At 45.0% G+C, this 15,926-nt stretch overlaps 1 protein-coding gene across 3 annotated transcripts in view; it reads left to right on the top strand.

The window, feature by feature from the left end:
- Positions 1 to 15,926, top strand: part of col22a1 (collagen, type XXII, alpha 1) — a 39,214-nt gene that overhangs the window by 9,953 nt on the left and 13,335 nt on the right. The window contains exons 5-37 of one of the 3 annotated variants that reach the window (XM_076171583.1): positions 1,039 to 1,150; positions 1,481 to 1,604; positions 1,763 to 2,038; positions 2,193 to 2,273; positions 2,680 to 2,796; positions 2,915 to 2,959; positions 3,077 to 3,139; positions 3,380 to 3,418; positions 5,562 to 5,615; positions 5,702 to 5,755; positions 5,852 to 5,905; positions 7,069 to 7,122; positions 7,235 to 7,279; positions 8,960 to 9,013; positions 9,121 to 9,174; positions 9,745 to 9,780; positions 10,079 to 10,108; positions 10,372 to 10,425; positions 10,578 to 10,631; positions 12,197 to 12,250; positions 12,953 to 13,006; positions 13,088 to 13,141; positions 13,230 to 13,283; positions 13,527 to 13,580; positions 13,697 to 13,741; positions 13,812 to 13,874; positions 14,252 to 14,305; positions 14,535 to 14,576; positions 14,788 to 14,820; positions 14,935 to 14,988; positions 15,573 to 15,626; positions 15,711 to 15,764; positions 15,847 to 15,900. In XM_076171583.1, the coding sequence (XP_076027698.1) occupies positions 1,039 to 1,150; positions 1,481 to 1,604; positions 1,763 to 2,038; positions 2,193 to 2,273; positions 2,680 to 2,796; positions 2,915 to 2,959; positions 3,077 to 3,139; positions 3,380 to 3,418; positions 5,562 to 5,615; positions 5,702 to 5,755; positions 5,852 to 5,905; positions 7,069 to 7,122; positions 7,235 to 7,279; positions 8,960 to 9,013; positions 9,121 to 9,174; positions 9,745 to 9,780; positions 10,079 to 10,108; positions 10,372 to 10,425; positions 10,578 to 10,631; positions 12,197 to 12,250; positions 12,953 to 13,006; positions 13,088 to 13,141; positions 13,230 to 13,283; positions 13,527 to 13,580; positions 13,697 to 13,741; positions 13,812 to 13,874; positions 14,252 to 14,305; positions 14,535 to 14,576; positions 14,788 to 14,820; positions 14,935 to 14,988; positions 15,573 to 15,626; positions 15,711 to 15,764; positions 15,847 to 15,900 (2,123 nt within the window). The remainder of the gene's footprint in view (positions 1 to 1,038; positions 1,151 to 1,480; positions 1,605 to 1,762; positions 2,039 to 2,192; positions 2,274 to 2,679; positions 2,797 to 2,914; positions 2,960 to 3,076; positions 3,140 to 3,379; positions 3,419 to 5,561; positions 5,616 to 5,701; positions 5,756 to 5,851; positions 5,906 to 7,068; positions 7,123 to 7,234; positions 7,280 to 8,959; positions 9,014 to 9,120; positions 9,175 to 9,744; positions 9,781 to 10,078; positions 10,109 to 10,371; positions 10,426 to 10,577; positions 10,632 to 12,196; positions 12,251 to 12,952; positions 13,007 to 13,087; positions 13,142 to 13,229; positions 13,284 to 13,526; positions 13,581 to 13,696; positions 13,742 to 13,811; positions 13,875 to 14,251; positions 14,306 to 14,534; positions 14,577 to 14,787; positions 14,821 to 14,934; positions 14,989 to 15,572; positions 15,627 to 15,710; positions 15,765 to 15,846; positions 15,901 to 15,926) is intronic. The other 2 variants (XM_076171584.1, XM_076171585.1) reach the window with 2 other exon arrangements.

Consider the following 15,926-nt stretch of genomic DNA (forward strand, 5'->3'; position numbering starts at 1 on the left):
TATACTTTTACACCATGGAAGTTGTATTTAGCAGGAAACTCTATGCTCTCGTCAGATTGATGAATAAACTGCAACACCTCTGCTTACTGGAACGCTCTATGCTTGGCTCAGGACTTATCAATCAACACTTGTATTTATCACATTACGCCTGAGACACTTGGAGGCCTTTGCTGACAGACAAAGAGGTTGTGTTGTGTTGTTGACGTCCCAGCTGTGCTCAGTTCTGCCTGGCCCTGTCTGTGTGCCTTTACCACCTGTCTGTGTGTCTTTACCACCTGTCTGCAGGCTATTTCCAAAGACAGCTACTAAGCATGTGCAGGACTCACATTACTGCATGTATGTTAGTGTGTTTGTCCTCTGCAGACTATCCATAAAGGCTGCTGCAGTGTGGAAACCTTACATCTAACTCACTCTGTGTCATTATGGAGGCATGACATCATCTCCTGGCTCTCTGTGGCATTAAGGCCACCGTCTGCTTCCAGAACAACATAACCACCAGCTTTCACCGAGATCAACCGGACAAAGTGGCAGCATTAGTAACCTACAAGCCCTGGTCCCTCTGTCATCGCCATAGTTACGGCGCTTGTTTGTTCTACAAGGGAGTGTCCTCTCCTCTAAACCTAAACCTAAATCTGGTCTGTGGCTCTCCCACTTCAGATCAGAAGCTGCTGCTCCGTGTCCACACATGTGCAGGCGTACTTAGACTCAGTGATAGCAGAGGCACGCTGTAAGTAGGTTTCTCCCTCTGGCAGCGTATCTAACAACCGGCAAATGGCACACAAATGGCTTTATTTTCCATTTATTCAGTAATACTGTGAGTTTAAGCCTTCTAAGAAAAGCCACACACACACACACACACACACACACACACACACACAGGAGCTGCTGGGTGTGGTGGGGCCGACCCGACCCAATTAAAGCTCCGCATACCCACAGAGATCTGACTAAACCACAACGCAGCTCCATGACTACAAAGGTTTGGGTGCTCAGAGTGTTTGGGAGTCCAACTCAGGCTGTTCCCCTCCTTCCTCCCTGCAGGGTTTGACCTGATGGAGTACTTCAATGTCAGAGATATTCTGGGATCCAGAGCCGACGAGGGCCAGAGTGCGTATGTTCGCCTTGGCACCATGCCCATCGTACAGCAGACAGAGTAAGTTATACTGTAAACACCACACTGGACACAAAGACACGGCTGAAAGGGAAGAAAAGATATGTATTGTTTATCTTATATAGCTCTTAATGAAGGGTTTAAGTGATACTTCCTGTTCAGTAGCTAAGCTAAGCTGCCTGACACCTACTGGACTCTGTGGGAGTTTGTGTTAGTTTTCATTACAACTGTGTGTTTATGTGTACAAAGGCATTGTGTGTGAGCCAGTCAGTCAGTCATAACAAAGACTGGTGCTTCCTGTTGTAGAGAGTGAAATGAAGTATAGTTTATGTGAAGCATCAGAAGCATTAACAGCGTGGCGTTCCTCCACAGAGACGTGTTTCCTCAGGGGCTGCCAGATGAATACGCCTTTGTGACCACGTTCAAGTTCAGGAAAACCTCACGACGGGAAGATTGGTACCTCTGGCAGGTTTACGACAAATATGGAATCCCACAGGTGAGTCAAGTCAAGTGGGAGTCACAGGAAATGGAACTTTTGGGTCACTGCTCCTTCATTTAGGAGCAAAAGAGAAATATGAACGTTCCCTAAAATACAGTGTTTACGTCTTTCAAACTGAAATCCAAATGAATCCTCACTCTGCCTGGATCCCTCAGGTGTCGATCCGCCTGGACGGGGAGAACAAGGCGGTGGAGTACAACGCTGTGGGTCTGACCAAAGACGCAGTCAGAGCCGTGTTCAAGAACCCTGAGGTGGACAATCTGTTCGATCGCAACTGGCACAAGATCGGTCTCAGCGTGGAGGCCAAGTCCGTGTCTCTGTACCTGGACTGCAGACTCATCCAGACCCTGCCCATCGAGGACAGGGAGGACATTGACATCCAAGGGAAGACAGTGATTGGAAAGCGTCTGTATGACAGCGTGCCAATAGATGTGAGTCTCCACCTTTCACCTTTGAGCCTCTCTGGTGTTATCGATTGCATTGCTGGAGCATCTTTTCCCTTTGGAGGTGTCCTGAGGATACAAAGTTATTTTCTTGTGGTTGTTCTATTTATAACCAAGTGTCTGTACCACCGTGTCCCTGCAGTTTGACCTCCAGAGGATGATGATCTACTGTGACTCCAAGACTGCAGAGATGGAGACCTGCTGTGATCTACCCAGTGGGCCAGTGAGTATGATGGGCTACCAACCTCACACCAGGCCCTTAAAGTCACTAAAGCTCTATGATAATGATGTCATTCCAGGGCGTAAAGGTCCCGAAAACAAAGATCTATGCGTTTCTATAGATGTGGAAGGTTTTAACATGTATTTCTCTACTATCTCACACTAAAAACAAATGTAGATCTGTGAGTGTGGCTCTGCTTCTTCATGTTAGAGGTTCACTTTGCTCAGTAAACAAGGTTTTCTTTATCCAAAGTGTTAAATTAAAAGCACACTTCAGTATTTTTAGTCCCAACCATGTGTAGGGAAATCTGTTCTACACCTAAAAGCGTTCGAACCAACTGCTAACTAACTGCTGCTTGTGTTCCCTTCAGAGTTACAGGAGAGTTACAGCCTTATTCTATCATTTCTAGTGCCCTAAGACAGTGGTGACTGAGGCGCCCCCTGTGGAGATCCCCACTCCCACACCCACTGTTGGGGAGCAGAAGCGCGGCCCTGAGGTGAACTGTTCCTGCCCCCCTGGAGACAAGGTGAGACTCTGACCCTAACTCGCTTCTGACAGCTTCCATTCTTCTATCATTCCTCACAGAACAGTGGGACTTCTCTCTCTTCCATGGCTTTCTTCAAATGTGTTTTCATCTCTCACAGGGAGAAATTGGTGCACCTGGCGTTTCAGGTCTCAGGGGTGAAAAGGTCATCATCGTCTATCGTTGCCTCTCAGTCGCACAGTAGTGTAGTGTCTGACCCAAACATTGCCTTTTCCCACTCTTCCTGATGTGATTGTGATGGTGTAACATGCCTACATTACAGGGTGACACTGGCCTTGAGGGTGCCGTCGGACGTCCAGGCCTCAAAGGAGACAGAGGAGAAACTGTATGAACCCAAAGTCACAGCACATTTGTGTCGTTTGAGCTGATCAATCAGAAGCTACATGCTAATCAACTGAACTCTAGCGTGTCATGTTTAATGCTGTGATCACATTCTCACAGCTTTGTTAGTAGAAACAGATTTCAAAGCTTTAGATTTGATGCTGCACGTCTTCCTTCTATATTTTCTTCTGCTTCCTCTTGCGGCCTCGATAATAATTGATCTCTATTGATTGATTATTTGCAGGGCAAGGTCATCTCTGTTAAAGGTGACAGAGGTGTGAAGGTAAGAAGATCTTTACTGAAAGATTCTCCACCCTGACGCCGCCTGAGCCTTGCATTCTAACACACACACACACACACACACACTTGTTAGCATGCACATTTCCTCTGCACGTTGAACTCAAACACTCACACTTCTTACTCCTTTCAACATAAATATCTTTTTTTACTCCATTACCACTCAGCTCCCAGGGAGTGGCACAGGGAAATGCCTGTAGCTGTTTTCTAGTCAGAATTACAGGAGAGGTTACCACAGAGGATGTGCAGCAGAGAGGGCCGGCCCACGCAGACGCCCACCCAGTCGCTTTAAATCACAGCCTCTGAACCATCTGCTCCTCTCACAGTGTCATTTATTCCTTCAGACTCAAATCGCCGGCTTGCATCGTACAAGCTGTCCACAGACGGAGACTTAAAATGGACACTGGTGGTTTGACAGAGCGGACGGCGTTCTCTCACTTCTCTGCTTCATTTCATCGACTTTAGCATGAGAGTTACATTTATAATTAATTTTACACATCACATTCATAGTTATTGGTCATGAGGAGGGATATTCAGTGTGTGAACATGCATCTGTGGATTTAGAGGAAGCTGACCTCCATGACATCACAAGGGCTTCTTACTATTGGTTCATTACACAAGATGTGTTTGTGCCAGAGCACCAATTGAAAATATAATTAATTCATAGATTCTGCGCACTGAAGGTCTAGGCCAGGTGACCTTAGCTAAGTAACCATAGTGATGTCATAGAGGTCTTCCCTGACTCTCCACGGTCCTCTGCAGACAGAAGGACATGAGTGTGTGATCCTGCTGCCTTCTGCTCCTCACCACCAGTAACCTGAATGTATAAACTCAACGTGTAAAGTTAGTGTAGAGTCTTCCAAACTGTGACTTCTTCTTCTTCAGTGACGGCGGTCATCTCAGTTTGTAGTTCTTGCTCCTGAAGCCCTGTTGCTTTCTGTCTGTTCCTTTCTCGTAATGATCCGTCTTCACTTCCTACCTGAGAAGACTGCAATTTAGTTGTTGAAACGTGACGTCAGCTGCGCCTGTGCTGTTAAAAATAGCTGGCTGGGTCATCAAGTCACACGGAGTGAGAGGGAATTCATCCAACTCTGATTACTTGTAATTGCATCTTCAGCCGAGTAGAAGAGGCAATGCCCCGTGCAGCAGTGTTGTTATAAATGATGTGGCCGGCTTCTGGGACACAGTGGAGCAGAATCCTTCCCCTAATCTCTGTGATGAAAGAAGTGACGTGCCTTTAAATGATATAAGCTCCTACAATGATGAAAGGCTAACTGCCTGTGCCTTGTAAAGTGGTTTATGAAGCACGCTGAAGTCCTGCGGTGACCAAGACCTTGCAGTAGTTTGTCATTTAACAGCCATTACTTTTCACTGACAACTTCAAATTCCAAAGGATTCCAGATGACATCAGTGCACCAAAACCAGCAGCCTTTCAGAGACAAACGGAGGCCATTGTTCCCTCAGCACTGGTTGAATGGTTGACCTGACCTTAGTGGTCTTGGTGAAGCAGCTTGATAGCTGTTTGCTTATTCTGGCTCCAGAGCCCTCAAAGGTTTAACCTACGCCAAGGATGTTGTGCTTTCACCTCAGTCTGCTGGTTTACTGATCTATTCTCTTATTCAGGAAGTTATGATTCCATTTAAACTAAAGGTTGAGGCGTGGCTCGACAGAGAACCCATCAGACATCGGTGTGGATCTCTATTCAAGGATTTATACATTTGGTAGCAGAATGAGAGGCGTGTTCCCATGATAGATGATCAATATGTGTACATAAAGTTAGGAAATGTAAATGCAGAGGAGGAAATTCAACCATAGAACTGTTCAATCAGTTGTGCTCTCTGGTCATACTCCTTCTTTTGTGTGTATATGTGTGTATGTTTGTGTGTAACTCTGTTTGTTCTGTGTATAATCTCATCCCCACTGACCAAACGTGTGCGTCATACTCTGTTGTCGTCATTCATTCATCTCTAACACGTGTCCCTTGTTTGACTTGAGTCCCGTGAAGCGTCTGAACTAAACCGTGCTCTGTGATGCTCGCAGGTTGATGTTCTGACAGCACGCCATCGCCGCCCGCGTCATGTTTGTGTATCCAGGCACAGTCACAGTTGATGCTTCCTTTCTGTTTACAGGGAGATTCAGGCAGGATAGGGTTGACAGGTGCTCCTGGACAGAGAGGAGAGAAGGTCTGGAACGTGTGGACCGACGACTTATTTCTATCTGCTGATGTCAAGGAGTCCTTATTAATGATGTGTTTCTAACTATCTGACAGGGAATAGAAGGCTTTCCTGGGATAGACGGCTTATCTGGTGACAAAGGAGAGAGAGTAAGACTTTATTATTGAAAAATACTTCAGTTTATAGGCTGAAATGTGTCTTAAATATATATAAATATATGTTTCAACTGTTTATTCTGTCAATAGGGTGAAGCAGGATTGCCTGGCAGTGCAGGAGAGGAGGGTCCAAGTGGGCCAAAGGTGAGTATACAGTGTGTGTGTGTGTGTGTGTGTGTGTGTGTGTGTGTGTGTGTGTGTGTGTGTGTGTGTGTGTGTGTGTGTGTGTGTGTTGTGCAGCCACAGGTTCTACGGCACAAGCAATTTGATTCATAACACATGGAACATAAAACAACAAGTCAAACAGAGCTGCATGGTGGTGCGTTCACTGTCCTCAGGCTGAACAATGACAGAGTTCAGCTCCTCAGGCTGTCATTGGTTCTGGTTCTGGTCTGTCTGTATCTCCAAGCATGACCCGCTCTCACTCAAAGTGAAGATAAATAGGAGAGGTCATGATTACATAGTCCTATTATTATTATGTTCAGCTGTGCATATCCCTGCTACAGACACGCCCCCAGAGCTTAACCACACCCACATCCAATGAGCTTTATCCATCCACAGCCCAGGGCAAACATATTGAAGGATTTTAAAATATCTTTCTATGGGTAAACCTTAGCTGACTCATGCAGCTCTTATTCTGTTATTCTGTCCGTCCCCCCTCGCTCTCAGAGACGTTCTTGTTCTGTAAAGTGGGCGTGCATACAGTTTTCTGGACAATTAGCTTTCAGCCTGTTATGGATTTCCTGTGAGAAAGGAGCTTGGAACGCAGGCTCAGGTTTGGCCAGTGGACTGTGACAGGCTGCCGTGCCCAAGGCTGGAGGGAAGGAAGGAGTGCCCCCTTTTGATCAAACACAAGAAATACTACATCAGGGAAATGGAAAGGAAAGAATATACAATTTTGAGGTTTAAGGTGTTAAATACAGCGGTGAATGTCAATCCTACCAACAGTTTAATTGGTATGATTGACATTTAATTTAATTTAATTTAATCTAATTTAATTTAATTTAATTTAATTTAATTTAATTTAATTTAATTTAATTTAATTTAATTTAATTTAATTTAAAGTTTGCACAGTGAAAAAGGAGGTTAGAGGTCAGAGTTCACCCTTGGGATTTTCATGACTGACAGCTGCTGTTTCTGTTTTGGGATCTCTCTGTTGGTCAGCTGGATCTCTTTAACCCATTTAGCGCTGAATCAGGTCTAGTCTTAGGAAGCAGTATCAGCAATGGTTCCTATTCTGAGTTCACATTTTACTCGCTTATCATCAAATCTCACTACAATGACGTGTCTGTGTTCCACCTGCATAGGGAGTTCAGGGAGATATGGGAGATCCTGGTACACCTGGACCAAAGGGAGTCACTGTGAGTTTAATCTCTATAAGAATCTGTCAAGTTTGGGCTGAATACAAAATCACCAAATCCCCAAATCCCAAATGAGGCTTCAGTGTTTGATATGGTGTTGTTTCTGTGTCAGGGTGAATCTGGCATCAGAGGAGAGACGGGAAGCTCAGGTGCTAAGGTGAGTCATCCTGCTATCATTCTTTCATTTGGGGAACTTTAAAGTAATTGTTATTTCAGTAGTTGAAAGGCAGCAGACGCCCCCGTCCCTCTCTCACACACACTACCACACACTATCTGCCCACTATTGAGCTGCTCTGTTCCAGTTCAACATTTGGCTTGAGGTTATCCAAGTTGCAGCTATTAAGAGCCATGAGAGAGTTTCTCAACCTGCAGTCCATTCTGCAGAGCCTGAAACCAGGGTTAACTGGTTTTCTGAAGGGGAGGTCATTCTTCTCAGAGGAACTGTGAACTGAGGGGCGTAATGGTGCAAACAGATGTGGCCTCCTTGATTCACTCTCCCTCTCACTCCTTGTCTGAGACTCTGCGTGGGTGTTTGGCTCTAATGCAGCTCCTTCAGGCTCACGGTAGCTCGGTTGATGTCTGAGAGTTTCCTCTGGGCGGCTCACAGCTTCCTCCTTTAGTCATTACAATCATGTTAGCATGCTACTCTGACTGCTAATGAGTCAGGGAAGGGGAATCTCTAATGATCACAATGATTTCCATCTAAGGCACGTTTGTCTGATTATCAAACACATGAAGTTTAGAGGTGAAGACAGAGATGTGACAGAATGACTTTAAATGACTTTAAATGACCTTGTGAAGGTCGTTGAAAGTAATGTTGTAGTAAATGTAAAATGACTACACAGATTGATTTGCCATATGGTCATGTTCGACAGACTGAGGTTCTGTTCAGGCCTGCCGATGCTTGAACAGGTTGTCCATCAGTCAGTCAGTCAACTATTTCCTGTAGCTGAAGTCTGGTAAAGTACTTGCTACCTGCCAAGGGAAGTGCTGGTTTAGAGGAGGCACCTTGGGGTGAAAGAGGGGCCGTGTGAGCCGACAGAAGAGTCTGGATGGGACTTTAACTCCTCATCACTCTCCTCTGCTTAGAGTGATAATCTGCAAATTATTCCTTGATGTTTTTTTTGTCTCCTTCTGGAGCGATGGGTGGTTTAACCTCTGCCCTCTGCACAGAGAGACTGACTTTGATTGTATTGATGTGTTTCTGTCTTATGCATAATTATAATCCCAGTCAGTCCAGCAAAGGCAGATTCCTTCCTGATAGTTTGACCTGTCAGTCAGCAGGGGTCAGGTGCTGCTGAAGGTGAACTCATACTGCTGACTCAGTATCTTCATCACCACTCGTTGCTGGTTGCTTTATGTCTCCACACTTATTTGTTAGATGAAGTTTGATCTCTGCCTGAGCAAACATTTTCTCCTGCCAGACAGATCTGGATCAATATCTGGACCTGGGCTGAGTTGGACCTGTTGCTATTCTGTCAAAGGGGTCACAAGGGGTCACTTTGGTTCATTAAGATGACTCTCTTTGTCTTCAAGCGATTGGCAAAATGTCAACAACTGCCATATTGTGCTATGTTAAATAAAGTGAAAAGCAAAATCGAATCCTGGTCGGCTCGAGAATCTAATCAGCTCTTCCCTGACTGAGGTCCCAACCCTCCACAGGAAGTGATGAAACCTGTCACCTACTTTCTGAAACATCCTGAAATATCCTGCTTCCACAAGTAGATCCTCCCTGAGCATGAAATCTGAGATGTGTACATAAGCACAGTCAAGTTTGTTTAAGCCCCTCCCCTTACATTTCACGCCTCCTTCCCTCTAAACATCTTTTCAATAATAGGGACTGGCAGGCTTGGATGGATTACCTGGAAAACCCGGATTTCCTGGGAAAGACGTGAGTGCTGAACATCTGTTAAGTTCCTCCAAGCAGAACTCATAGAGCCTCTGTCAGATTCGGTGTATCGTGTTTTTGTCAATGAACGTTTTTCCCATCTGCATCAGGGTCTGAGAGGCCTGTCTGGTGTACCTGGACCCGGTGGGATCAAGGGAGAGAGGGTACGTCCTGCCTGCTGCTCACTCACTCCATCCCATCAAACATAAAGAAGGCAGCGCTTGCATGCATCATAGTGATATAAATTATTTCACATGTCAGCATCAGTTCCCAGGCCCGTGTCTCTACTTTCCAGACATTCCTCAGTCTGTCTGTCTTCTCTGTCTGTCTTCTCTGTCAGCCCACTCATTTGTCTGACAGAGAGGCTGCTCACTTCATTTGTTTGTCTGTAATTTCTCACTTTGATGATCGTCCCATGCGGTTGACACACGCATGTAACACACCCATCTGCACGTGCACCCCACACACACACACACACACACACACACACACACACACACATACGCTCAGTTAACAGTTAGTGAGGTACTTGATCCTCAGCCACACTGTGTCACATTTTGCTTGAGGCTTACAGTAAAGACACATTTTAACACGCTTCATCATATAAATTACGGTCCCAGACTGGAGTGTATCATTACCATAATATCACCCTCAGGACTTTACACTGACATAATGCAGTCTCTGGGTTGTAATGACAGACTTGTGCGTTTTGTGTTGTGTGAACTGTGTAACAGGGCGAGAGAGGCCTGCCTGGAATACCTGGGGATGCGGTGAGTAGTTACACCTTCTATGTACTTTACACTACAGGACAGTAGGGGGCACTGTTCCTCCAGAGCAAAGGAAGTGTTTCTGGTAATGGTGGCTGGCTTCAGTCAATCAGTTTAATGGCAGAATTCATTTACGTGTTTAGCATGAACGATGTATGAAGGGAGATGTAAAATAATGTAAATAAACCAGATATGTCCACTTAGCATAATTACACTGAGACTGAGTGTGATCATTTGGTGCTAAATATGGAACTGAAACCCTGAATAATGTGAATATTTGTTGTTGTTTGTAAACTTTTAGGTTCACAAAGAGGGCTTACAAGGAGAGAAGGTATGTGAAGAATGCACAATATGAGTTAGACACTACAATGCAAATCTGCATGCAACATGAACACCAGCTTTAAGAATACAGGTAACAATATAAACATCTAGATTATGGATGGAATATACAACTAAAAGTATCTTTATCACTTTATTCTACAGTATCTTAGTCCCATAGTAACATTATATATATAATACACACATGTTATACACACATTCCATCATACAGATGTTATTTCTAATCCATACCTGCTTGTTATTGATGTGTTCCAGGGAGATGCTGGACCTCCTGGGCCTCAAGGACCTGAAGGCCCCCAAGGAGCTGCTGTAAGGATCCTAACAGATGCTTCCTCTCACCTGCTCTTTGACTTTTGGAAAAGTTCAGGTTTAGTTGTTGTGAAAGAAAACACCTGTTCAGAACATATCTGAGCAGAGCAGCGGCCATGCTGGAGGAACTGAACTGTGTGATTTCTTCTCAGGGTCCTCCTGGTCATCAAGGACTGCCTGGAGAGCCAGGAGAGTTCGGCCAGAGGGTAAGAAGCACATTTTGATTGCAGTCATTGTTTTGTAAGTCACCATCGAGTCACTCAGGTCCCAAGTTTAGACAGGAAGGTACCATGCCAGGGCACAGCAGGCCATTTAAACTGTGACACGGAGTTACAACATTCTCTCGGCCATAGCAGCGCCAAAAGATGGAATAAATCTGCACTCTCAGCTTCATATTGCAGCGTGTAATGACCTGAATCTATATCCAGACACACAGTGTGATGGGAGCTGTGGCAGAGCCGTGGGCCTGCGCTCAACTCTCAAACAGCTTGACCACCCAGAATGTAAAGGGCCAGCGGTCCGCCCTTTGGTGAAACCAGTCCACCGAGCAAATGAGTCTACATCTAGAAAAGGAAGTTACAAATGCAGGATTTGTGCAATGATTCAGTAAACATATGAATTATGAAACACATCTTAGCCTTCCTAAAGAGGATTCACCACAAACTCTCAGAAAATGACCGTACTGTAGTAAAACAATATTTAAGTTATTATATTTAGTTTCCTGTTGGCCTTCATTGCTCAAACTTGGTACCAACTTAAACAGGAACGTTTCTATGGAGAAATTTGACTCCTGTGGAAAGTTATCGATATAAAAATACAACAATCTGTCAATGTCTACAACAATTGTGAGCTTTGCTGTGTTTCTATGAGGAATGTATAAAGATTTATAAGCATAAAATGGAGCAGGCGAGCTTTAAAATGACTGCTTTAACAGGATTTAACACTGCAGCAGATGATAAAATGTGTTCTTGAACAAATTCGGTGATCCTCCCTCTATCGTCGCTGGTGTGAACCATCAAATTTGAATCAGCAATATGTTATAATCAACATTTGCAGCTGCTCTGCTGTGAAACGGAGCCAAACTGTCTGTGGCTGTGAATGAAAAGCTTAATATGAGCCGACGACACTCCGTCCTCAGCCAGACACGCTCCTCTGAGATCAAGGGATTTACATTTTATCACCCGAATAAAAGCAATTACGCTCACATTGGGCTTTCGAAAACATCTAGGAAATCTCCATCTGTACGGCCGCTCATTTGTTTAGTAATGCTGCTGGTGGTCCCGCTCAAGCATTTTACAGTCCAATGAGGCGCCGGCTCCCCACGCTCTGTTGCTGGGTCGGAGAAACAGACAATGAGCAGCTTGACCCGTTTCTCTATGTTCAGGGTTGTTATACCTCAGCTGACGGTGCACAGGCAGAGCGAATGCAGGCTGAGGGCTGAGATAATAGGATGGACTCGACAGATGCCAGGAGTATTGGATCGACTCTGCTATATGGTTGAGTTGTTATAGATTGAGCCGCTGTCACCTTCACTGCAGCATAACTGTCCTCAGTAATCCTGGTCGGCCCTGCTGAGGCCTGTCTCTTCACCTTTATCCTGATGTGACAGCTGTGTGAGCGGGCCGGCCCTGACGCTGCACAGGCCTGCATGTTATCAACCGAAAAGGAAACTGATGGAGGGGGAAAACAGCTTTTGGATCAGAACCCAACTCTGTGAATTAAGGAATGAATTGAATTATATTCATTTAAAAATGTTTTCATTGCCTTCCAGGGAAAGAAAGGAGAAAGTGGGCTGCCTGGAGTGGACGGGCTTCCTGGACCAGCTGTAAGAACTTTGTGTTTTCATTACATGTGAAATGTGAATCCATGTCTGTGATAGAGTTGGAACACCAGTTATGATAACGCTCTTTAGTTTGAGCGCTGACCCGACTTCCAACTGGTGATAACAGCGAGGAGACTGGGTTTGTGTTGTGATCTAGGCTGATGTGACCCAGATAAACCAAACCATGGTCTCACAGGTGTCCTCTCTGTGGGCTCTAATAGAGGCTAAATGAACAGGCAGATTAAAAACAACGGGTTACGGTGATTAATCTTCCAAATTACTCACCGAGCCGTAACAAACACACACACCTTCTCGCAAGATGCTGCTCGAGCTGTAATCAATGTAGCAATACTGCCCTCTAGTGTCAGTTTGCCTGTACTGCTACTTCTGGGTTAACGTATATGTAATCTATGATGTTTGTATGACTGCATGGATGTAACCTGTATCTACATCAACAAGAGAGAATGATCATGAGAGTGAAGCTGCTTGAAGAAGAAGATTTTGTCTTTTTGATCTATTCTAACACATAAATCAACTTAAAATGCGACTTGATGTATAAAAAAGTCGCACATTTTGATTGATGTGTGTGTGTGTGTGTGTGTGTGTGTGTGTGTGTGTGTGTGTGTGTGCGTGCGTGTGCGTGTGCGCGTGTGCGCGTGTGTGTGTGCGTGTGTGTGCGTGTGTGTGTGTGTGTGTGTGTTTCAGGGTCCTCTGGGTCCTGCCGGCCTGCCAGGAAATCGAGGACACACTGGACCTCCTGTAAGTGTTGAGACGTCAGGACAGGACAGGTGATGTCATCGGTGATTGGATAGATATTACAGCCTGTGTGTGTTTTTTCAGGGTCTGCCTGGTGAAATTGGATTTTCAGGCAAACCTGGAGAGTCAGGGAAATCTGTGAGTCTGCCATTCATTTTTCAAGCCGTAGTAGGTTGCTCTGTCCATCTGTCTCCATGACAACCCTTCTTGTCTCTGCTCTCCAAAGGGTCTTCCAGGTAAAGATGGTCAAGATGGTCTCGCTGGAAATGATGGCACCATGGTCAGTATGGATGGATGGATGGATGGATGGATGGATGGATGGATAGATAGATAGATAGATAGATAGATAGATAGATAGATAGATAGATAGATAGATAGATAGATAGATAGATAGATAGATAGATAGATAGATAGATAGATAGATAGATAGATAGATCAGGTTTAACCTTGACTTCATACAGTACCTGGCACATGTAAGCGCCAAATGCAGGCTCTGACAGTTTGGCACCATGTGTATCTTCAGGGCCCGAGGGGAGAACGGGGAACAGATGGTTTCCCTGGCAAACCTGGAACTAAGGTATCATGACTTCATCCTGTCCACAAACACAATAATCAAGACAAATGTACCGGTGGGTGTCAGCATTTTCTTATGCAAACCTGACGTGGTATCATGGTCCTGCATCTTCTCCTCAGGGGGACGACGGACCACCTGGACCCAGAGGACCTCCAGGGGAGAGGGTGAGTTTAGACCTTCATTTGATTTCTGTTCCAACCACCGCGTTGTCTTATATTGTGAATGTATTTTCAGGGAGAACGTGGCTCACCTGGACTCTTAGGGACCGTTGGAACCAGAGGAGACAGGGGTGTCCCAGTGAGTACACAAGCAAACACACTCCTATACTTTAATGTAATAATGAAATGAAGTATAATAAAACTTGGAAGGTAGTGAATAGACCTAACAAGGACAAATATACACAACAAAAACACGACTATTAATATATAAAGGGTGTGAAAACAGTTTTGAGGTGACTGAAGCAGCAGGAGCTCAGCCACACGGTAGTGCTGCTTGCGATTCTCTGGAGCTATTTGTTACCAAACCATCTGTTCATACAGTTCAGTCTGATCCCCTCACTGAGTACTGGGGGTCCCACATGCCTCCTTGACCCAGAGAAGGACAAGCACTCCTGTATAAAACACAACTAAACGTACACATCGTTCATATGTCATCTGTTGCTCGTTGTCTCGTAGGGAGAACGAGGAAAGGACGGACCTCATGGGCCCAAAGGTGACAAAGGAGACAAGGTAAATAAATCAGAATATGATTTGCTGTATCATGAAGTAAGTCTATAAGTACAGCAACAGTCTCCCTCATATGCAGACAGAATGTTCACAGCTTGTTGTTCATCACATGGGACAACAATAGTTACAGAGTCCTCATCCTCTCTCCTGTCTCTAATGGTCACCCTGCAGTATTAGCTCTAATGAGGTAATTAGTACACACACAATATGAACACACTGTCTCTCGCCTCAGGGTGAAGTGGGAGCCAAGGGACCACCTGGCACTCCAGGAAATGTGAGTAAAGCCTCGACTATTTCATTTTTATGGTGTGTGTGTGTGTGTGTGTGTGTGTGTGTGTGTGTGTGTGTGTGTGTGTGTTTGTGTGTGTGTGTGTGTGTGTACATAATAATGCAGGGAGGCAAATTGAGTTTGTGATGCTATATTTACACAAACAGTTAGTGTCTATATGATGAGTGATTATGGATGGGCTCTCTCTCTTTCACAGGTGGCCAATGTGATCCCTGAGCCAGGTGAACCTGTAAGTCATGCCTCATATCCTCACTTCCTTTCCTTCCTTTCCTTCCCTTCCCTTCCCTCTCCTCTCCACATTCCTTTTGAAATATGTAATTACATTGTTGGTTCTCACTTCTAGGGCGAACCTGGAGAGCAGGGAGTGAAGGGAGAACAGGGGCGACCAGGAGAGACGGTGACTATTGCTCTTTTTGTTACTGAACATTCTCAGGCGACGTGGTGCAATTCCAGCTTTGCCCACTGGATGTCAGTAGAGATTCAGTCTGGAAATAAAGAAACGTACTTTAACATCTGCTACAAAATGGCAGCTCAGGGGACATTCTGTAATTACCCCAGCGAATTAAACTGTAGAGTAACCCTGACGCACCACAGTCATTCTGTATTCATCTCAGTATGCAGAAGTGAGCCAGACCACAAACCACAGCAGGCCAAAATGCCTTGTATGAGATAAAGCAAGGATTTGCATTAAAAATCTGAATTCAGCCATAAACCCTGTTAATATATTAAATATTAATGACCATCATGATCTATAACTTCTCTCTCTCCCCCCTTTGAGTATCTAAATGCATCTGGAGTGTAATTATTGGTCCCAGAGGCTGATAGCAGTTTTTCCTACATGTATATTATTCCCTTCATCCCGTTCAGCCTCTAATCTGTTATCACAACATGTTCAGCACCTGTCAGAGACGAAACAGTTATATTAGCAGCAGAGAACTGGAGCACAGACTGAACCTTCCAATTGTTGTGTTCTCTCCACAGGGTCAGAGAGGATTACCTGGTGAACAGGGCTTTAAGGGAATACCTGGACTAGCGGTGAGATTGCAGAGGGAAACTTTCCTTTAATCTCGTTTCAAATGAATTCCCTTTCACCATTCCATGTTTTCCTTTTCCCACCAGGGTCTAAAAGGTGAAACCGGTCCAACGGGAGCGACAGGCCGTGTTGGAGACCCTGTGAGTTGTCTGTTGTAATGTGTTTCATCTTTGAGGAACGTGTAGAAAGATGCAGCTTCATGCTCGGTGTGTTTCTCTCCAGGGTCCACCTGGACTAGCCGGTGCTCAAGGGTCCCGTGGATTACCAGGAAATGTGGTGAGTCTCAATCAAACCACCTGAAA

Source organism: Genypterus blacodes, unplaced genomic scaffold (assembly GCF_046128005.1).
Source record: "Genypterus blacodes isolate CSIRO-AG114 ecotype Tasmania unplaced genomic scaffold, CSIRO-AGI_Gbla_v1 ptg000258l_1, whole genome shotgun sequence".
Lineage (NCBI taxonomy): Eukaryota > Metazoa > Chordata > Actinopteri > Ophidiiformes > Ophidiidae > Genypterus > Genypterus blacodes.